The 22678-nt window shown below is 45.4% G+C and overlaps 1 protein-coding gene across 2 annotated transcripts in view; it reads right to left on the bottom strand.

Annotated features, from left to right (window-relative positions):
• The window catches only part of ube2j1 (ubiquitin-conjugating enzyme E2, J1), a 41500-nt gene extending 34408 nt beyond the window's left edge, over positions 1-7092 (bottom strand). For both annotated transcript variants that reach the window (XR_014610354.1, XM_084149114.1), the window contains exon 1: positions 6769-7092. Coding sequence is in view for 1 of the 2 variants with exons in the window: in XM_084149114.1 (XP_084005240.1) it covers positions 6769-6799 (31 nt within the window). In the remaining variant the exon portion in view is untranslated. The remainder of the gene's footprint in view (positions 1-6768) is intronic.
• Positions 7093-22678: the final 15586 nt, after the last annotated feature.

The raw sequence follows: 22678 nt of genomic DNA, 5'->3' as shown, positions 1-22678 counted from the left end.
ACACACCAAGACAGCCGTAAAGAGGGCATGACAATGCCTATTCCCCCTCAGGAGACTGAAAAGATTTGGCATGGGTCCTCAGATCCTCAAAAGGTTCTACAGCTGCACCATTGAGAGCATCCTGACTGGTTGCATCACCGCCTGGTATGGCAACTGCTCGGCCTCCAACAGCAAGGCGCTACAGAGGGTAGTGCGTACGGCCCAGTACATCACTGGGGCCAAGCTTCCTGCCTTCCAGGACCTCTATACCAGGCGGTGTCAGAGGAAGGCCCTAAAAACTGCCAAAGACTCCAGCCACCCTAGTCATAGACTGTTCTCTCTGCTACCGCACGGCAAGTGGTACCGGAGCGCCAAGTCTAGGTCCAAAAGGCTTCTGAACAGCTTCAACCCCCAAGCCATAAGACTGCTGAACAGCTAATCAAATGGCTACCCCGACTATTTGCATTGACCCCCCTTTTTTTACGCTGCTGCTACTCGCTGTTTATTATCTATGCATAGTCACTTTACCCCTACCTAAATGTACATATTACATTTTACATCACATTTTAGTAATTTAGCAGACGCTCTTATCCGGAGCGACTTAGAGTTAGTGAGTGCATACATTTTTAATACTGGCCCCCCGTGGGAATCGAACCCACAACCCTGGCGTTGCAAGCGCCATGCTCTACCAACTGAGCTACAGGAGGCCCTGTATTACCTCAATTACCTCGACTAACCTGTACCCCCGCACATTGACTCGGTAACGGTACCCCCTGTATATAGCCTCGTTATTGTTATTTTATTGTTACTGTTATTTTTTACTTTAGTTTATTTAGTACATATTTTTTCTTAAAACTGCATTGTTGGTTAAAATGCCAGTATGCATTCTACAAATGGTGGAATAGTCAAAATTCACTGCTCAAAAAAATAAAGGGAACACTAAAATAACACATCCTAGATCTGAATGAATTAAATAATCTTATTAAAATACTTTTTTCTTTACATAGTTGAATGTGCTGACAACAAAATCACACAAAAATGATCAATGGAAATCAAATGTATCAACCCATGGAGGTCTGGATTTGGAGTCACCCTCAAAATTAAAGTGGAAAACGACACTACAGGCTGATCCAACTTTGATGTAATGTCCTTAAAACAAGTCAAAATGAGGCTCAGTAGTGTGTGTGGCCTCCACGTGCCTGTATGACCTCCCTACAACGCCTGGGCATGCTCCTGATGAGGTGGCCTCCTGAGGGATCTCCTCCCAGACCTGGACTAAAGCATCAGCCAACTCCTGGACAGTCTGTGGTGCAACGTGGCGTTGGTGGATAGAGCGAGACATGATGTCCCAGATGTGCTCAATTGGATTCAGGTCTGGGGAACGGGCGGGCCAGTCCATAGCATCAATGCCTTCCTCTTGCAGGAACTGCTGACACACTCCAGCCACATGAGGTCTAGCATTGTCTTGCATTAGGAGGAACCTAGGGCCAACCGCACCAGCATATGGTCTCACAAGGGGTCTGAGGATCTCATCTCGGTACCTAATGGCAGTCAGGCTACCTCTGGCGAGCACATGGAGGGCTGTGCGGCCCCCCAAAGAAATGCCACCCCACACCATGACTGACCCACCGCCAAACCGGTCATGCTGGAGGATGTTGCAGGCAGCAGAACGTTCTCCACGACGTCTCCAGACTCTGTCACGTCTGTCACATGTGCTCAGTGTGAACCTGCTTTCATCTGTGAAGAGCACAGGGCGCCAGTGGCGAATTTGCCAATCTTGGTGTTCTCTGGCAAATGCCAAACGTCCTGCACGGTGTTGGGCTGTAAGCACAACCCCCACCTGTGGACGTCGGGCCCTCATACCACCCTCATGGAGTCTGTTTCTGACCGTTTGAGCAGACATGCACATTTGTGGCCTGCTGGAGGTCATTTTGCAGGGCTCTGGCAGTGCTCCTCCTGCTCCTCCTTGCACAAAGGCGGAGGTAGCGGTCCTGCTGCTGGGTTGTTGCCCTCCTACGGCCTCCTCCACGTCTCCTGATGTACTGGCCTGTCTCCTGGTAGCGCCTCGATGCTCTGGACACTACGCTGACAGACACAGCAAACCTTCTTGCCACAGCTCGCATTGATGTGCCATCCTGGATGAGCTGCACTACCTGAGCCACTTGTGTGGGTTGTAGACTCCGTCTCATGCTACCACTAGAGTGAAAGCACCGCCAGCATTCAAAAGTGACCAAAACATCAGCCAGGAAGCATAGGAACTGAGTGGTCTGTGGTCACCACCTGCAAAACCAGTCCTTTATTGGGGGTGTCTTGCTAATTGCCTATAATTTCCACCTGTTGTCTATTCCATTTGCACAACAGCATGTGAAATTTATTGTCAATCAGTGTTGCTTCCTAAGTGGACAGTTTGATTTCACAGAAGTGTGATTGACTTGGAGCTACATTGTGTTGTTGAAGTGTTCCCTTTATTTTTTTGAGCAGTGTATGATAACACAACAACTGATGGCAGTAGCTAACTACTGTAGCTAACTAGCCAGCAAGCAACGCTAAAGAGATTGCAAACAGTTAACATAACTCTAACCAAACAAACAAAAATGTTTTTCTAAATATTAGCTAGCTGGCTAGCATTTGAGGCCAGCAAACACGTTCCTCACATGCTAGGAACGTATTTCCTCCAATGTTATAATGAAAAGGTGCCTCTCAGTACCAAAACACACGTTTTCTGGAGACTTGTGTGAGGAGTGCTGATGACGTCGCCCACTGTATGTGCTTTCGGTAGCCTGAATGCATAGAAACTGAGGAGTAATATGCACACAATGCATCCCTGACCACCACCTGAAGTGGTCAGCCAGATCTGAACACAATCAGACCACAAAGCAACTTTTGTGCGTCTAGACCAGTCTTTTCAATGCGATCTTCATTTCTGAACCAGTCTTTTCAATGCGATCTTCATATTCTGATAGCAGAAGATGCATGTAAGTGTCAAGTGTAGTGATGGGTTCTGACTTCTAAACTTGAAATATTGTTAATCATCAGTTATCATATAGAAAGGAGGAGTGCCAAAGTCTGGTTATCTGTAGGAGGAATGTATATGGTGGAGGCAAGTAAGCTTGGAATGTACTGAGTAAAGTAAAGACAATCACATGATTACAGTCACCGGTCGGGATTCACTACCCTAGTACGGTGGTCTTCTGTAGCTCAATTGGTAGAGCATGGCACTTGTAACGCCAGGGTAGTGGGTTCGATCCCTGGGACCACCCATACGTAAAAATGTATGCACACATGACTGTAAGTCGCTTTGGATAAAAGCGTCTGCTAAATGGCATATTATTATTACTTTGTTTGTGAAACCATAACGCAAAGATATGCTGATTTCAAAGCTGATTGTCCCCAAAAACGTTATTAATTCACTTAATCGTCTCTCTCTCACGTCCAAAGATACTTTCCCCTTTTGTCTGTTTAAGGTCTCTCTCTCTCTCACTGAATGCTGCCACCCCTGTGCTTCACGGTTGGGATGGTGTTCTTCGGCTTGCAAGCTCCCCCCCTTTTCCTCCAAACATAACAATGGTCATTATGGGCAAACAGTTCTATTTTTGTTTCATCAGACCAGAGGACATTTCTCCAAAAAGTACGATCTTTGTCCCCATGTGCAGTTGCAAACCGTAGTCTGGCTTTTTTTATGGCAGTTTTGGAGCAGTGGCTTCTTCCTTGCTGAGCAGCCTTTCAGGTTATGTCGATATAGGACTTGTATTACTGTGGATATAGATACTTTGTACCTGTTTCGTCCAGCATCTTCACAAGGTCCTTTGCTGTTGTTCTGGGATTGATTTGCACTTTTCGCACCAAAGTACGTTCATCTCTAGGAGACAGAACGCGTCTCCTTCCTGAGCGGTATGACGGCTGCGTAGTCCCATGGTGTTTATACTTGCGTACTATTGTTTGTACAGATGAACGTGGTACCTTCAGGCGTTTGGAAATTGCTCCCAAGGATGAACAAGACTTGTGGAGGTCTACAATTGTTTTTCTGAGGTCTTGGCTGATTTCTATTGATTTTCCCATGATGTCAAGCAAAGAGGCACTGAGTTTGAAGGTAGGCCTTGAAATACATCCACAGGTACACCTCCAATTTATTCAAATTATGTCAATTAGCCTATCAGAAAGAAGTCCTAACCGACTTGCCAAAACTATAGTTTGTTAACAAGAAATTTGTGGCGCGGTTGAAAAACAAGTTTTAATGACTCCAACCTAAGTGTATGTAAACTTCCGACTTCAACTGTACATAGCTTCCTCAATTACCTTGTACCCCTGCACTGGTACTCCCTGTATATAGCCATGTTATTTTTACTCGTTATTGTTATTCGTTATTCACTGTGTATGTATTCCTCGTGTCACTATTTATATTTTATCTCTGCATTGTTGGAAAAGGACCCGTAACTAAGTATCGATTTGTTTAAAAAATGCTAGCGTTAGCTAGCACTAATTGGCTGTACCGTCGCCAAAACTCCGGTATTTTTCATCCTATAGCTTGTTCTCCATCTTCTTTTTAAATAGTGTGCCAACATGTTTTCATCACTTATTTCCATGATATTATCAAAACTAATTTTCTCATACTCTCTCGTCTCTCTGCAGCAGATTTTTACATTTACATTTTTAGTCATTTAGCAGACGCTCTTATCCAGAGCGACTTACAGGAGCAATTAGGGTTAAGTGCCTTGCTTAAGGACACATCGACAGATTTTTCACCTAGTCGGCTCGGGGATTAGAACCAGCGACCTTTCGGTTACTGGCACAACGCTCTTACCCACTAAGTATGCAATATGTTTGGAACATATCGCAATAAAATCGCAATACATATCATATTGGCACCTAAGTATCGTGATAATATCGTATTGTGAGGTCCCTGGCAATTCCCAGCCCTAGTCAAAAGTAGTGCACTATATAGGAAATAGGGTGCCATTTGGGATTAAATCTATGTGGAGCTCTTCTTTAGCCGCGTCTCATAATAATGAGTCGGTGTGACAGAAGAAAAGCCTCTGCTGCCACATGGGCCTCCTGACTCCAGCGGTGAGCAGGGTTTCAGTCAGTGGACCTGGGGGATAGGATTATAATCCTGTACACAAAATCTTACATAACACATTTTAGTGTTTGCAGGCAACTGGGGACGATTCAGGCAGGGTGCATCCTGCGAGCAGGGAGACACCGTTACATAACGACTTTTAACCAAACTCATAAGAAGACACAATAGGATTTAGAGACATGGGCGATGATGGAATCGTCTGAGCTTACTACTGACCACTCCCCCTTCCAAACCTAGAGGAGGTCAATGTCCCAAATGGCACCATATTCTCTATATAGTGCACTACTTTTGACCAGAGCACTATGGGTCCTGGTCAAAAGTAGTGCACTAAATAGGGATAGGGTGCCATTTGGGAAGGGCTGAGGTTTTCGTTGTGGGTTTCTAATGCCGTTTCCTCACAGCTCTACAAGCTTGAAGGATTGCCAGGTCTCAGAGACAAATGTCACGCTCACCTTACAACAATAGGCTATTGCAAAATGAGGAAAGTGATACTCTAAGCATAGGATCTCCATTTGCTTATCCACACAAAAATGGGATATGGTAAATGCATCAAATACCAGAAAGTGCTGTAGCCTTGACCTTATTTTGACTTGACCACTTTTCAAAACTGGAACCAAGTCTTTATTTGATCCTTTCAACACCCTAACTCAACTATAGCCTCAGCCTTATTTTGACCCCTTCTCAAAATCCAAACGCTAACTAACCCAAGCTGTATTTGTAAACCCTTCCTTTAAGTCCTTACCTTGAATGCAGCCCACTTGACAACCCACAATGAGCGTGCAAGGACAAGACAACTTTGATATACAACATTCTGAGCAGAGAATTTAAAAATCTTCCCCCAACCCTCCACACTATACTTGATCTAGTGTGGAGGACAGGAACGACAGGATAAAAAATGCTTTATGCAAAAACAAGGTTACACATTTATTGACACAGCCCAAGGCTGGCCACAGAAGGCAGAAAATGAAATCTAGAAACCATGTCTAATTTGAGCTAGTGAGGAAACCACAGAACCCACTGAACACATGGAGCTTAGTGTAACTGATTAGCTGTGGTTGAAAGCGAGATGTTCCAACCCACTCAACTGTTCATGTTAAGATAATTCTGCACCTGCCACCAGTGTGCACTTGTGTGTATGTCCTTGGACCAGGAAAGCCAGTCAGAGGCAGAATAACAATGTCAACATCAGAGGTGTCTGATACAGGTTCACTATTTTGGAGTGGTCATAACCAGGGCCCACTGCTCAGATTACTGTATTTTTGAGTAAGGTGTTAGTGAATGCAAATAACTACAACACTTAGGACACCAATTTTGCATTGTATCTATGCTCAATGACTCCACTAAGTCTGATCAAATGAACAGCAACACAAAAATAGACAAAAGTATATCATGACTTCAGTTAGTGTCCGTGAAGTGGAGGTTAGGCTACTTGTTATCTACTGACTGACAGACTGCTTGAAAAAAGCCATAACGTCTTGATTATTTTTTAATATTATGTCATTGTAATTTATATTCAAATATCATTGGGCACCTAGTTAGCTAAACATACAGTCAAACAAGCTAGCTATTATCAGTATGATGGTGGCATCACTTCTTTATGATGGGAAACCCAACGCGAAAGTGAATAAAGCCAAATCCTTTCTGCTAGGCTAAATAGCATTATCAAGTTAGCTAGTTCGACATATTGCAGTCTGTGTCATTTACAAACTTACCTGGGCTCTTGAGGTTATATTTGTTCTCCATTTTAACAAGTCAACTGGACTCAAAATGTTGCTAGCGTCTGTTTAGGAGAGACAGCTGACACACGCACATACAGCTAACGACGTTAGCTAGCTAACACTAGCCAATACTGTCTTTTGATTCGTCTGAAACTCAAAAACATGCGAGCAATGTATTCGGTCAAGCTCACCGAGAGCCAAAAGTCGTATGCAGTTTACCCTAAACAGCTGTCATAGAAGTTAGTTAGCTATAAATGAAGTCCTGACGTGGCATAAGTCTGTTGTTCCACGAGTTTGGTAGACGACCTGTTCGAAAAGAGAAAAATGGCAGTCATGTGACGTCACATGAAAAACGTAAACAGGAAGTAGTAGAACTGTAACGAATTTGCACGATAAAACTTTATTAACACACTTTCTTTCTTTCCCTCCATTTAGCTATACTGAACAAAAATATAAACGCAACATGCAAGAATTTCAAAGATTTTACTGAGTTACAGTTCATATAAGGAATTCAGTCAATTGAAATAAATTCATTAGGCCCTAATCTATGGATTTCACATGACTGGGCAGGGGCGCAGCCATGCGTGGGCATGGGAGGGCATAGGCCCACCCACTTGGGAGCCAGGCCCACTCACTGGGGACCCAGGCCCAGCCAATAATAATTAGTTTTTCCCCACAAAAGGGCTTTATTACAGACATAAATACTCTTCTGCACCTCCTCAATTGTCTGGAAACATCTCTGGTGGACATTCCTGCAGTCAGCATGCCAATCGCATGCTCCTTCAAAACTTGAGACATCTGTGGCATTGTGTTGCTTGACAAAACGGCACATTTTAGAGCTGCCTTTTATTGTCCCCAGCACGAGGTGTCTAATGATCATGCCGTTTAATCAGCTTCTTGATATGCCACAGCTGTCAGGTGGATGGATTACAGTGAGGGAAAAAAGTATTTGATCCCCTGCTGATTTTGTACGTTTGCCCACTGACAAAGACATGATCAGTCTATAATTTTAATGATAGGTTTATTTGAACAGTGAGAGACAGAATAACAAACAAAAAATCCAGAAAAACGCATGTCAAAAATTTTATAAATTGATTTGCATTTTAATGAGGGAAATAAGTATTTGACCCCTCTGCAAAACATGACTTAGTACTTGGTGGAAAAACCCTTGTTGGCAATCACAGAGGTCAGACGTTTCTTGTAGTTGGCCACCAGGTTTGCACACATCTCAGGAGGGATTTTGTTCCACTCCTCTTTGCAGATATAAGTCATTAAGGTTTCGAGGCTGACGATTGGCAACTCGAACCTTCAGCTCCCTCCACAGATTTTCTATGGGATTAAGGTCTGGAGACTGGCTAGGCCACTCCAGGACCTTAATGTGCTTCTTCTTGAGCCACTCCTTTGTTGCCTTGGCCGTGTCTTTTGGGTCATTGTCATGCTGGAATACCCATCCACGACCCATTTTCAATGCCCTAGCTGAGGGAAGGAGGTTCTCACCCAAGATATGACGGTACATGGCCCGTCCATCGTCCCTTTGATGCGGTGAAGTTGTCCTGTCCCCTTAGCAGAAAAACACCCCCAAAGCATAATGTTTCCACCTCCATGTTTGACGGTGGGGATGGTGTTCTTGGGGTCATAGGTAGCATTCCTCCTCCTCCAAACACGGCGAGTTGAGTTGATGCCAAAGAGCTCGATTTTGGTCTCATCTGACCACAACACTTTCACCCAGTTCTCCTCTGAATCATTCAGATGTTCATTGGCAAACTTCAGACGGCCTGTATATGTGCTTTCTTGAGCAGGGGGACCTTGCGGGCGCTGCAGGATTTCAGTCCTTCATGGCGTAGTGTGTTACCAATTGTTTTCTTTGTGACTATGGTTCCAGCTGCCTTGAGATCATTGACAAGATCCTCCCGTGTAGTTCTGGGCTGATTCCTCACCGTTCTCATGAACATTGCAACTCCACGAGGTGAGATCTTGCATGGAGCCCCAGGCCGAGGGAGATTGATAGTTATTTTGTATTTCTTCCATTTGCGAATAATCACACCAACTGTTGTCACCTTCTCACCAAGCTGCTTGGCGATGGCCTTGTAGCCCATTCCAGCCTTGTGTAGGTCTACAATCTTGTCCCTGACATCCTTGGAGAGCTCTTTGGTCTTGGCCATGGTGGATAGTTTGGAATCTGATTGATTGATTGCTTCTGTGGACAGGTGTCTTTTATACAGGTAACAAGCTGAGATTAGGAGCACTCCCTTTAAGAGTGTGCTCCTAATCTCAGCGCGTTACCTGTATAAAAGACACCTGGGAGCCAGAAATCTTTCTGATTGAGAGGGGGTCAAATACTTATTTCCCTCATTAAAATGCAAATCAATTTATAACATTTTTGACAAGCGTTTTTCTGGATTTTTATGTTGTTATTCTGTCTATCACTGTTCAAATAAACCTACCATTAAAATTATAGACTGATCATTTCTTTGTCAGTGGGCAAACGTACAAAATCAGCAGGGATCAAATACTTTTTTCCCTCACTGTATCTTGACAAAGGATACAATGCTAACTAACAGGGATGTAAACAAATTTGTGCACAAAATTTGAGAGAAATAAGCTTTTTGTGAGTATGGAATATTCATGGGATCTTTTATTTCAACTCATGAAACATTGGACAAGCACTTTACATGTTGCGTTGACATTTTTGTTCAGTGTACAGTCGTGGTCAAAAGTTTTGAGAATGACACAAGTATTGGTCTTCACAAAGTTTGCTGCTTCAGTGTTATGAGATATTTTTGTCAGATGTTACTATGGTATACTGAAGTATAATTACAAGCATTCCATTGGTGTCAAAGGCTTTTATTTATGCAAAGAGTCAATATTTGCAATGTTGACCCTTCTTTTTCAAGACCTCTGTAATCCGCCCTGGCATGCTGTCAATTAACTTCTGGGCCACATCCTGACTGATGGCAGCCCATTCTTGCATAATCAATGCTTGGAGTTTGTCAGAATTTGTGGGTTTTTGTTTGTCCACCCGCCTCTTGAGGATCGACCACAAGTTCTCAATGGGATTAAGGTCTGGGGAGTTTCCTGGCCATGGACCCAAAATGTTGATGTTTTGTTCCCCGAGCCACTTAGTTATCACTTTTGCATTATGGCAAGGTGCTCCATCATGCTGGAAAAGGCATTGGTCGTCACCAAACTGTTCTTGGATGGTTGGGAGAAGTTGCTCTATGAGGATTTGTTGGTACCATTCTTTATTCATGGCTGTGTTCTTAGGCAAAATTGTGAGTGAGCCCACTCCCTTGGCTGAGAAGCAACCCCACACATGAATGGTCTCAGGATGCTTTACTGTTGGCATGACACAGGACTGATGGTAGCGCTCACCTTGTCTTCTCTGGACAAGGTGTTTTCCAGATGCCCCAAACAATCGGAAAGGGGATTCATCAGAGAAAATGACTTTACCACAGTCCTCAGCAGTCCAATCCCTGTACCTTCTGCAGAATATCAGTCTGTCCCTGATGTTTTTCCTGGAGAGAAGTGGCTTCTTTGCTGCCCTTCTTGACACCAGGCCATCCTCCAAAAGTCTTCGCCTCACTGTGCGTGCAGATGCATTCACACCTGCCAGCTGCCATTCCTGAGCAAGCTCTGCACTGGGGGTGCCCCGATCCCGCAGCTGAATTAACTTTAGGAGACGGTCCTGGAGCTTGCTGGACTTTCTTGGGCGCCCTGATGCCTTCTTCACAACAATTGAACCTCTCTCCTTGAAGTTCTTGATGATCCGATAAATGGTTGATTTAGGTGCAATCTTACTAGCAGCAATATCCTTGCCTTTGAAGCCCTTTTTGTGCAAAGCAATGATGACGGCACGTGTTTCCATGCAGGTAACCATGGTTAACAGAGGAAGAACAATGATTTCAAGCACCACCCTCCTTTTAAAGCTTCCAGTCTGTTATTCTAACTCAATCAGCATGACAGAGTGATCTCCAGCCTTGTCCTCGTCAACACTCTCACCTGTGTTAACGAGAGAATCACTCACATGATGGCAGCTGGTCCTTTTGTGGCAGGGCTGAAATGCAGTGGAAATGTTTTTTGGGGATTAAGTTCATTTTCATGGCAAAGAGGGACTTTGCAATTAATTGAAATCCATCTGATCACTCTTCATGACATTCTGGAGTATTTGCAAATTGCCATCATCAAAACTGAGGCAGCAGACTTTGTGAAAATTAGTATTTGTGTCATTCTCAAAACTTTTGACCACGAATGTATGTATATGTGCGTGCGAGAGAGAGAGAGAGAGAGAGAGAGAGAGAGGTGGAAACTGAGCTGCTCTTCCTAACCTCCTGCCAAATGTATGACCATAATAGAGACATATTTCCCTCAGATTACACAGACCCACAAAGAAATCAAAAACAAATCCAATTTTAATAAACTCCCATATCTATTGGGAGAAATATCAAAGTGTGCCATCACAGCAGCAATATTTGTGACCTGTTGCAACAAGAAAAGGGCAACCAGTGAAGAACAAACACCATTGTAAATACAACCCATATTTGTTTATTTATTTTCCCTTTTGTACTTTAACTATTTGCACATCGTTATAACACTGTACATAGCCATAATATGACATTTGAAAGGTCTCTATTCCTTTGAGTGTAACGTTTATTGTTCATTTTTGACTGTTTATTTCACTTTTGTTTATTATCTATTTCACTTGCTTTGGCAATATAAACATATATTTCCCATGCCAATAAATCCCTTTGAATTGAAATTGATACATCATTGTGATTATGTTCAAAATGTATTCAACAAAACTGTACTCAAAATGTACTGAGAGCACATTCTATAATTTGAGCCAAAGCTGGATATTAGCTATTTATCCAGAAACCCTTTTAATGGAATTGCAGTGCCCCTTCATAGCTCCATGGTGAAACAGGATTAAAGGGAGGGCTGTGCAGCTGTGGTTAATGTCATCTCTACAGTACCCCAGAGCCCTTCCCTTCTACCTCTTTGCCCTCCAGTCAACACTGTCTCTGGACTGCCATCCAGCTGTCCCCCACATCAGCCGGCTAATTTGCATCAAGAGAAAAATGAATAGACAGGATTATAAGCTATGTGTGCATTACTAGAAATGACTGACTCCCATTTTATAACATCATCATAAAAGATAGCACATAATCAGGGTTGGTATTTTGACACCCGCCACCCTCCAAATGCGGGTAGATTTTGTCATTGGCGGGTAAATAAGAATGTCTATTTCACCAGCCACGTTGGCGGGTGGTCACACAGAGCATTTGGGAACAGTAAAAAAAAATCCAAAACCCACATGTAGAACTTGGTCGAATTGATAAGAAAAAAGCTACTAAAGTGTGACATTGTGTCAGCTTCCTGCTTTTCCTGTTTGTCTCCGGGCCTCTAGAGGTCAGCTGTGTTCCCCTCTGCCTTAGTTCTTCCTCGTGTGTCCTCATTAGTTTGATCCAGGTCACCTGTGCCTTGTTTTCCCTTTAGTATTTTAGCTGTGTGTTTTCCCCTTGTTTCTCACTTGGTTATTGCGTCCTGACTATGTGTCTCCTGCTTTGTCCCACCGTGTCTGTCCTAGTAAGTTGTTCAAAGTTATCTTTAGTTTGTTTTTCTCCCCTCGTGGAGTTGTTTTGTTTTGCCTCCTGTTTTGGAACATTAAATCTACTTGCCTGGAGTATTGCCTTGGGTGTTTCATTTGGGTCCTACAACACCTCCTCTGTGGCTAAGGGGTAGTACCCCCAGCTCTACACATCTGAGACCGGAGTTCTAGCCCGGCTTGTGACAGAATAACCAAGTCAATCATGGACCCAGAAACACTCAGTTCCCAGGACCTGTTGGCGGTGATCACTCGACATGAGGCTTCTTTCCAGCGCCATGAAGCCGTTCTCAGCCGACAAGAGGAGCTGATGGCTAGTCATTCTCAACTCCTGGCCGAAATGATGAGTGCCCTCCGCCAGCTCTTTGAACGCCTCCCTGGTCCTCTCCCTTCCCCCAGGTCACCCCCCAGTGACGACAGGCCTTCTCTAGTGGCGGAGCCCCGACTACCACCTCCCAAGCCCTTTTCTGGGGATCCAAGCTCTTGCCAGGGTTTCCTCACCCAATGCTCCCTCACCTTCGAGCTCCAACCCTCAAGTTTTCCCACAGACCGTTCCAAGATTGCCTACATCATTACCCTTCTTTCAGACAAGGCGCTCGCCTGGGCCTCTGCGGTGTGGCAGTCCCAGGAGGCCTGTTGTGACTCCCACGCTGCATTTGTAGAAGAGTTCAAGCGGGTGTTCGATCATCCTGTCAGTGGGCGGGAGGCTTCCAAGCGCCTACTGTCTCTCCGTCAGGGCCCCCGAAGCACGGCAGATTTTGCCATTGATTTCCGGACCATAGCAGCAAGGAGCGGATGGAATGATGAAGCGCTGAGGGTCTGCTTTCAGGGAGGGTTATCTGAGCCCCTTCAAGATGAGTTAGCCACCCGAGAACCAGCTGGAGATCTCGAGTCCCTCATAGCCTTGGCCATCCGCCTGGACAATCGTCTAAGAGAGTGGAGAACGGCTCGCCGTCAGGTGTCTCAGTCCCAAGTTCCTCTGAGCAGCTCTGTTTCTCCTGTTTGGACTCCGTCATTCAGAGCTTCCCCGGCTCCTGAACTGCTCCAGGATTCACCGGAGAGCATGCAGTTAGGCCGTTCCAGGCTTTCTCCCAACGAAAGGGAACGTCGCATGAGGGAACGTCGGTGCCTCTACTGCGGGGTTGCCGGCCACTTCCGCTCCACTTGCCCCGAGCTTTCGGGAAACGCCTGTCCCCGCCCAGCTACAGGAGGGCTGTGATGGGGAGAATTAGAGCGCCTCCTACTAACGCTGTCCTGGCTATTCCAGCCACTCTGTCCTGGGGGGGCCACCAGCATCGGGTCCAGGCTATGATCGATTCCGGTGCCGCAGGTGATTTCCTGGATGTAACCTTGGCTAAGGAACTTAAGAGCCCTACCCAACTACTTCCTCAACCCCAGGCAGTTACAGCCTTAGATGGCAGACCTCTGGAACCAGGAAAGGTTACCGAGGCGACTCAGTCCCTGCGACTTACCATCTCTCAACACCAGCAGGAGGAGACCTTCTATCTCATTGACTCTCCCGAGTATCCTATTATCCTGGGTCACCCTTGGCTATGCAGACATAATCCCCAGATCGACTGGCCTACGGGCACCATTCTAAGCTGGGGTCCCACCTGCCAACTCACCTGCATGCTTCAGAGTCCCTCAGCCCCTAGTACCCAGTTTCAAGAGTCTGTTGACGTCTCCCGAGTCCCCAGTGTTTACCATCGGTTCAAGGCAGTGTTCAGCAAGGCCCGGGCTACTGCCTTACCGCCTCATCGCACGTATGACTGTGCCATTGATCTACTCCCTGGGTGCTGCCCTCCTAGAGGTCGGATCTTTTCCTTGTCCTCCCCCGAGCACGCAGCTATGGACACCTACATTAAGGAGTCCTTGGCAGCCGGCCTCATCTATGCCTCTACTTCCCCGGCTGGGGCGGGCTTCTTTTTTGTTGAAAAGAAAGACGGGGGTCTCAGGCCTTGTATTGATTACCGGGGACTCAACAAGATCACGGTTCGGAATCGATACCCCCTTCCTCTCATGGCCACTGCTTTTGAGCTGCTTCAAGGGGCTTCCATTTTTACTAAGCTGGATCTCCGCAATGCTTACCATCTCGTGCGGATCCGGCCAGGAGACGAATGGAAGACGGCGTTCAACACGCCCACGGGGCACTATGAATATCGGGTGATGCCGTTCGGGCTCACCAATGCCCCCGCAGTATTCCAAGCCCTGATTAATGATGTTCTCCGGGATATGCTTAATCTGTTCGTCTTCGTGTACCTGGACGATATCCTCATCTTCTCGAGGTCACTGAAGGAGCATGAGGGGCATGTTAGCAGGGTTCTCCAGAGGCTCCTTGACAATCACCTCTACGTTAAGCCTGAGAAGTGTGAATTTCATGTTTCTCAGACTCAGTTTCTCGGGTTTATTGTCACTCCCGGGCACCTAGAGATGGATCCCAAGAAGGTCAAGGCGGTCCACGATTGGCCCACACCTGCCACGGTCAAGGAGGTTCAACGGTTCATTGGCTTTTCTAACTTCTATCGGAAGTTCATTAAGAATTTCAGCTCGGTGGTAGCCCCCTTGACGACGCTTACCAAGGGAGGAGGGACCAAGATTCACTGGGGTCCGGAAGCAGCAGGGGCCTTCGAGGATCTCAAGCGCCGCTTCACTTCTGCTCCGATTCTGGTGACCCCTGACCCAGAGAGACCTTTCGTGGTGGAGGTGGACGCCTCAGAGGTGGGGGTGGGAGCCGTCCTGTCACAGAGGGGTGCGGATGGGAGATTACACCCTTGTGCCTTCATGTCTCGCCGCCTGTCTGAGGCCGAGCGCAACTACCACGTGGGGGATCTAGAGTTGCTTGCGGTAAAACTGGCCTTGGAAGAATGGCGCCATTGGCTGGAGGGGGCTCAGCACCCTTTCCAGGTTCTCACAGACCACAAGAACCTGGAATATCTCCAACAGGCTAAGCGGATGAACCCTCGGCAAGCACGATGGTCCCTTTTCTTTAATCGATTCCAGTTCCTCCTGACTTACCGACCTGGCACCAAGAACGTCAAGCCGGATGCTCTGTCTCGAGTCTATTCTCCCGAGGTACAAGAGAAGCCCTTGGCATCGATTATTCCGAGGTCTAGGATCGTCGCACCTCTTCAGTGGGAACTAGAAAGAGGGGTACGAGAAGCTCTTGTCCATGAGCCCGATCCAGGCGGTGGTCCTGCCGGTCGCCTGTACGTTCCTCTCTCTGTTCGGGCCCGCGTCTTGCAGTGGGGTCATGAGTCGCCCTTGACATGCCATCCAGGCAGTGCTCGCACACTGGAGTTCCTCCGACGGCGGTTTTGGTGGCCGTCCATCAAGAAGGACGTGCAGGTCTATGTTGAGGCCTGCCCTGTGTGCAACCAGGGAAAGTCGACACGCCAGCGACCCCAGGGAATGCTCCATCCCTTACCTGTTCCTCGAAGGCCATGGTCACACCTTTCTCTGGACTTTGTTACAGGACTTCCTCTATCCCAGGGCAACACCGTCATCCTAGTGGTGGTAGACCGGTTCTCTAAGGCTGCCCGGTTTATTCCCCTGCCCAAGCTGCCCTCGGCTAAGGAGACTGCTGAGCTCCTCATGAACCATGTCTTCCGGATATTTGGTATTCCCCTGGACGTGGTCTCTGACCGAGGTCCCCAATTCTCGTCCCGGTTTTGGGGGGCCTTCTGCAGGCTTGTTGGGGCCACAGCCAGCCTATCGTCGGGGTTCCATCCAGAGTCTAATGGCCAAACGGAACGGATTAATCAGGATCTGGAGACCACCCTGCGGTGTATGGCGGCCAGTAATCCCACGTCTTGGGCCACCTATATCATTTGGGCTGAATATGCCCACAACACCCTCCAGTCCTCAGCCACCGGATTGTCCCCCTTCGAATGCCAGTTCGGTTACAACCCTCCATTATTTCCAGAGGAGGAGGCGCAAGTTGGTGTTCCCTCGGCCCAGCGCTTTGTCCAACGCTGTAGGCGGACCTGGAAGAAGGCCAGGCGTGCCCTCCTTCGGACCTCCCAGAGATACCAAAGTCAGGCTAATCGCCACCGCCGGACGGCCCCTAGTTTCCGAGCTGGTCAGAGAGTTTGGTTGGCCACTAAGAACCTGCCCCTCCGGGTCGAATCCAAGAAGCTTTCCCAGAGATACATCGGCCCTTTCCGCATTGCTAGAAAGGTTAACCCTGTGTCTTATCGTTTGGTTCTCCCTCGCTCCCTTCGTATTAACCCCACTTTCCATGTGTCACTTATTAAACCTGTCTTGTCTTCTCCCTTTGCCCCCCCACGCAGACCCCCGCCACCTCCCAGGATTATTGACGGCCAGCCAGCCTACACAGTCCGCCGGATACTGGACTCCCGGAGGGTCCAGAACTCTCTGCAGTATCTGGTGGACTGGGAGGGCTACGGGCCAGAGGAGCGCTCCTGGGTTCCAGCCAGGGACATCCTGGACCCAGGGTTGGTCCGAGATTTTCGCACCCTGAGGCCAGGGTGTTCTGGAAGGAACGTCAGGAGTCGTTCCTAGAGGAGGGGGTCCTGTCAGCTTCCTGCTTTTCCTGTTTGTCTCCGGGCCTCTAGAGGTCAGCTGTGTTCCCCTCTGCCTTAGTTCTTCCTCGTGTGTCCTCATTAGTTTGATCCAGGTCACCTGTGCCTTGTTTTCCCTTTAGTATTTTAGCTGTGTGTTTTCCCCTTGTTTCTCACTTGGTTATTGCGTCCTGACTATGTGTCTCCTGCTTTGTCCCACCGTGTCTGTCCTAGTAAGTTGTTCAAAGTTATCTTTAGTTTGTTTTTCTCCCCTCGTGGAGTTGTTTTGTTTTGCCTCCTGTTTTGGAACATTAAATCTACTTGCCTGGAGTATTGCCTTGGGTGTTTCATTTGGGTCCTACAACACCTCCTCTGTGGCTAAGGGGTAGTACCCCCAGCTCTACACATCTGAGACCGGAGTTCTAGCCCGGCTTGTGACACATTGTTCTCGTGTTTCTTTGCCAGTTACAGTGGGGGAAAAAATTATTTAGTCAGCCACCAATTGTGCAAGTTCTCCCACTTAAAAAGATGAGAGAGGCCTGTAATTTTAATCATAGGTACACGTCAACTATGACAGACAAAATGAGAAAAAAAAATCCAGAAAATCATATTGTAGAATTTTTTATGAATTTATTTGCAAATGATGGTGGAAAATAAGTATTTGGTCAATAACAGAAGTTTCTCAATACTTTGTTATATACCCTTTGTTGGCAATGACACAGGTCAAACGTTTTCTGTAAGTCTTCACAAGGTTTTCACACACTGTTGCTGGTATTTTGGCCCATTCCTCCATGCAGATCTCCTCTAGAGCAGTGATGTTTTGGGGCTGTCGCTGGGCAACACAGACTTTCAACTCCCTCCAAAGATGTTCTATGGGGTTGAGATCTGGAGACTGGCTAGGCCACTCCAGGACCTTGAAATGCTTCTTACGAAGCCACTCCTTCGTTGCCCGGGCGGTGTGTTTGGGATCATTGTCATGCTGAAAGACCCAGCCACGTTTCATCTTCAATGCCCTTGCTGATGGAAGGAGGTTTTCACTCAAAATCTCACGATACATGGCCCCATTCATTCTTTCCTTTACACGGATCAGTCGTCCTGGTCCCTTTGCAGAAAAACAGCCCCAAAGCATGATGTTTCCACCCCCATGCTTCACAGTAGGTATGGTGTTCTTTGGATGCAACTCAGCATTCTTTGTCCTCCAAACACGACGAGTTGAGTTTTTACCAAAAAGTTATATTTTGGTTTCATCTGACCATATGACATTCTCCCAATCCTCTTCTGGATCATCCAAATGCACTCTAGCAAACTTCAGACGGGCCTGGACATGTACTGGCTTAAGCAGGGGGACACGTCTGGCACTGCAGGATTTGAGTCCCTGGCGGCGTAGTGTGTTACTGATGGTAGGCTTTTTACTTTGGTCCCAGCTCTCTGCAGGTCATTCACTAGGTCCCCCCGTGTGGTTCTGGGATTTTTGCTCACCGTTCTTGTGATCATTTTGACCCCACGGGGTGAGATCTTGCGTGGAGCCCCAGATCGAGGGAGATTATCAGTGGTCTTGTATGTCTTCCATTTCCTAATAATTGCTCCCACAGTTGATTTCTTCAAACCAAGCTGCTTACCTATTGCAGATTCAGTCTTCCCAGCCTGGTGCAGGTCTACAATTTTGTTTCTGGTGTCCTTTGACAGCTCTTTGGTCTTGGCCATAGTGGAGTTTAGAGTGTGACTATTTGAGGTTGTGGACAGGTGTCTTTTATACTGATAACAAGTTCAAACAGGTCCCATTAATACAGGTAACGAGTGGAGGACAGAGGAGCCTCTTAAAGAAGAAGTTACAGGTCTGTGAGAGCCAGAAATCTTGCTTGTTTGTAGGTGACCAAATACTTATTTTCCACCATAATTTACAAATAAATTCATTAAAAATCCAAAAATGTGATATTCTGGATTTTTTTTTCTCATTTTGTCTGTCATAGTTGATGTGTACCTATGATGAAATTTACAGAACTTGCACAATTGGTGGCTGACTAAATACTTTTTTTCCCCACTGTACATCGTTTTGTTCACTCGCTAGATTGTTTTTCAATGTTATTTTGTGTTTGCTGCAACTACCTGCTGCTAGGAAAACATCGTAGTCAGATATATTTTTCATCACAGACAAGGGAGTGACCAAGTTACCACGGTAATGGCCCATGCCTTAAAGGGGTAGTTGAAAATGTTTAGCTGTGTTCCAATACCCATACTAGCACTTCGCCTGTCTATCGGAAGCTGATACTTTTGCTATGCAACTTCTTGCTAGCTTTTTAGCATTACAAATGACTAGCTAGACATCTTACGACTTCATTAACAATGTCCACTGAGAACGCACAACGAATATACCACGTAGCTAAGCTAAGAATTACGTTAATAATCAAGTTAGATAGCATATAGTTAATATACTGGCAAGTTCGATGTATAAGTAGCCAACTAACTTTAGGTAGCTAGCTAAAATACCGGTACATACAAGAAATTGCTGTAATGATTTGCTATGCGGCTCGTAAGGCTAGCGTAGCTAACAAATTGTCAGCTACCATAACATGTAATGTAACTTTTTTGAAAAGTCATTACTTTATTACATTGCTAAACATTTTCTTAACATTTATCATAATTAGTTAAAGCAATGAATTTGTATCAGCTCTTGTCGGACTTCGGCTAAATATTTTCCGCCATTTTCTTCAAATCTGAAAATGTTGTGAAGCCACGCCGATTTTCTGAAGAATTGCATTATGGGCCTGAAAATCACGGAAATAGTGTCCACTGCTTGTATACTTCGTATTTTGGCGAATTTCATATGACATCCGGGAATTTTTGGAATACTAACTATATCCATACTATGACCAATAAGCATACTACATACTCAATTTATGCCACAAATAGTAAGGTTAGTGTGGTTAGTATGAGTATTCGAACATGTCACATGATTGTGCTTGATTGAGCATGCCATGGATCACTCCGAAAATATTTTATTCACAAACTTTTTGTAATTTCTTATCATTAAAACACTCAAATATTGTAATTGTTCTCCTAGATTTATTTGTGTGATTCTACATTTCTACTTAGGAACACATAATGTAGTCCTTGTAAAAAAATGTCTGCGTAGAGCCCTGAACTATAATAATAAATAAGCCGTATCACTCAGCATTTTGTGGCAGGGTAGGCACTTTGTTGATTCTTGTAGTTCAGTTGTAGAACTGTTTATTTGTTTTTACTATTATATCTAAATTATTTATTTTAACATACATTGGTTAAAAGACGCAGCTCACAAAAGGTTTATGAAATTAAGCAATATTACTTCTTACTAGTAATACTTGTCTTGTTTTAGAAACATTAGAAAGCATGCTCATCGTTTTTTGTGTGATTTATTTTGTGTAATTAATGCGAAAAACATATTTGGGCTGGTGGACCACAAAAGTTAATTTCCCACCCTGCACATAACATCTCTTGAGTTATATTTACCTTAGATGTATCTAACCCTGACTCCACTAAAAAGACATCCCTTATTTGGATGACACACAATGGCCATGCATGGGGCTTGTTGATCAGGTTTGATCATAATTCATTTTGAACCACCTGAGGGTGTGCTTTTTTCCACCATGAATAAAGGGAATTGGACTTCATTAAGCCTAGGAGGAAGCATTGCCAGGAGACTAAACATGGGGTCTTTTGTGTGTAAACTTACCCAACATTCACACATCCGCTATAATGGTTATATTACAGAGGCTACAATGACAATGTCCTCTATCCCTCTATCCTGGTTAGAGTATAGCAAGTTATTCGAATATAAAGGTAGTCTTGAAATGTAAAGCTTATTTTCGTTGTACTTTGAGATAGGGGTCATATTTATCTTTCCTCTCAAGCTATGTGATTAAGGTGAATGCAAAATGTGAAAGGATAATGTAAATAAACCATATGGAAGTGTCTGGGCAGGATCAGGCAGTGTTCTTTCAGTTGGAGGACTTGATCAAAAGGCTGGAACATACGGCTTTATTGGAGTAGCCCTTGTAGAAAAAGTGAAGAGAACTCTAATGCTTCTCTGAGAAACTGGGGTAGAAAATATGGGTGAGAAAAATAACATTATCCATGCCTAGTTGTAAGGCCTATCCATACTTTAATGCTAGATTAATGTCCTCAATATCTTGAACCAGAATATGTGCAGAATCAAATAGCCCCTCATACACTTAATACTGAATCTACAATCATTTGGATGTCACTATTTTGGTTTGTCTCTATTTTCGTATTTATCTTCAACCAGAGACACTTTTGAGAGACTACTTTAGCTGTCATATTTTATTGCAAAGGACACCACTGCTGTTTAATACAGTATATGTATGTATATATATATATATATATATATATATATATATATATATATATATACAGTACCGGTCAAAACTTTGGACACACCTACTCATTCAATGTTTTTTCTTCATTTTTACTATTTCCTACATTGTAGAATAATAGTGAAGACATCAAAACTATGAAATAACACATATGTAATCATGTAGTAACCAAAAAAGTGTTGAACAAATCAAAATATATTTTATACCTGGAATGCTTTTCCAACAGTCTTGAAGGAGTTCCCACATATGCTGAGCACTTGTTGGCTGCTTTTCCTTCACTCTGCCGTCCGACTCATCCCAAACCATCTCAATTGGGTTGAGGTCGGGGGATTGTGGAGGTCAGATCATCTGATGCAGCACTCCATCCCTCTCCTTCTTGGTAAAATAGCCCTTACACAGCCTGGAGGTGTGTTGGGTCATGTGCTGTTGAAAAACAAATGATAGTCCCACTAAGCCCAAACCAGATGGGATGGGGTATTGCTGCAGAATGCTGTGGTAGCCACGCTGGTTAAGTGTGCCTTGAATATTAAATAAATCACAGACAGTGTCACCAGCAAAGCACCCCCACACCATAACACCTCCTCCTCCATGCTTTACGGTGGGAACTACACATGCAGAGATCATCCGTTCACCCACACCGCGTCTCACAAAGACACAGCGATTGGAACCAAAAATCTCAGATTTGGACTCCAGACCAAAGGACACATTTCCACTGGTCTAATATCCATTGCTCATGTTTCTTGGCCCAAGCAGGTCTCTTCTTGTTGTTGGTGTCCTTTAGTAGTGGTTTCTTTGCAGCAATTCGACCATGAAGGCCTGATTCACACGGTCCCCTCACGGTCCCCGCTAACCTCTCTAACCTGGTGGTCCCTGCACGCACCCCACACCTGGAGTTCCAGGTCTCAGGCAGCCTCTGGAACTGCCGTTCTGCTGCCAACAAAGCTGACTTCATCCCAGCCTATGCCAACCTCCAGTCCCTCGACTTCCTGGCGCTGACGGAAACATGGATTACCACTGAAAACACTGCTACTCCTACTGCTCTCTCCTCGTCTGACCATGTGTTCTCGCATACCCCGAGAGCATCTGGTCAGAGGGGTGGTGGTACAGGAATCCTCATCTCTCCCAAGTGGACATTCTCAATTGTTCCCCTAACCCATCTGTCTATCTCCTCATTTGAATTCCATGCTGTCACAGTCACTAGCCCATTTAAGCTTAATATCCTTGTCATCTATCGCCCTCCAGGTTCCCTTGGAGAGTTCATCAATGAGCTTGACGCCTTGATAAGTTCCTTTCCTGAGGATGGCTCACCCCTCACAGTTTTGGGGGATTTCAACCTCCCTATGTCCACATTTGACTCATTTCTCTCTGCCTCCTTCTTTCCACTCCTCTCCTCTTTTGACCTCACCCTC

The sequence above is a fragment of the Coregonus lavaretus genome, assembly GCF_964263955.1.
Source record: "Coregonus lavaretus genome assembly, chromosome: 31".
Taxonomy (NCBI): domain Eukaryota; kingdom Metazoa; phylum Chordata; class Actinopteri; order Salmoniformes; family Salmonidae; genus Coregonus; species Coregonus lavaretus.
The sequence above is the reverse complement of the archived record's forward strand: the minus strand, read 5'-3'. Positions and strand labels throughout refer to the sequence as shown.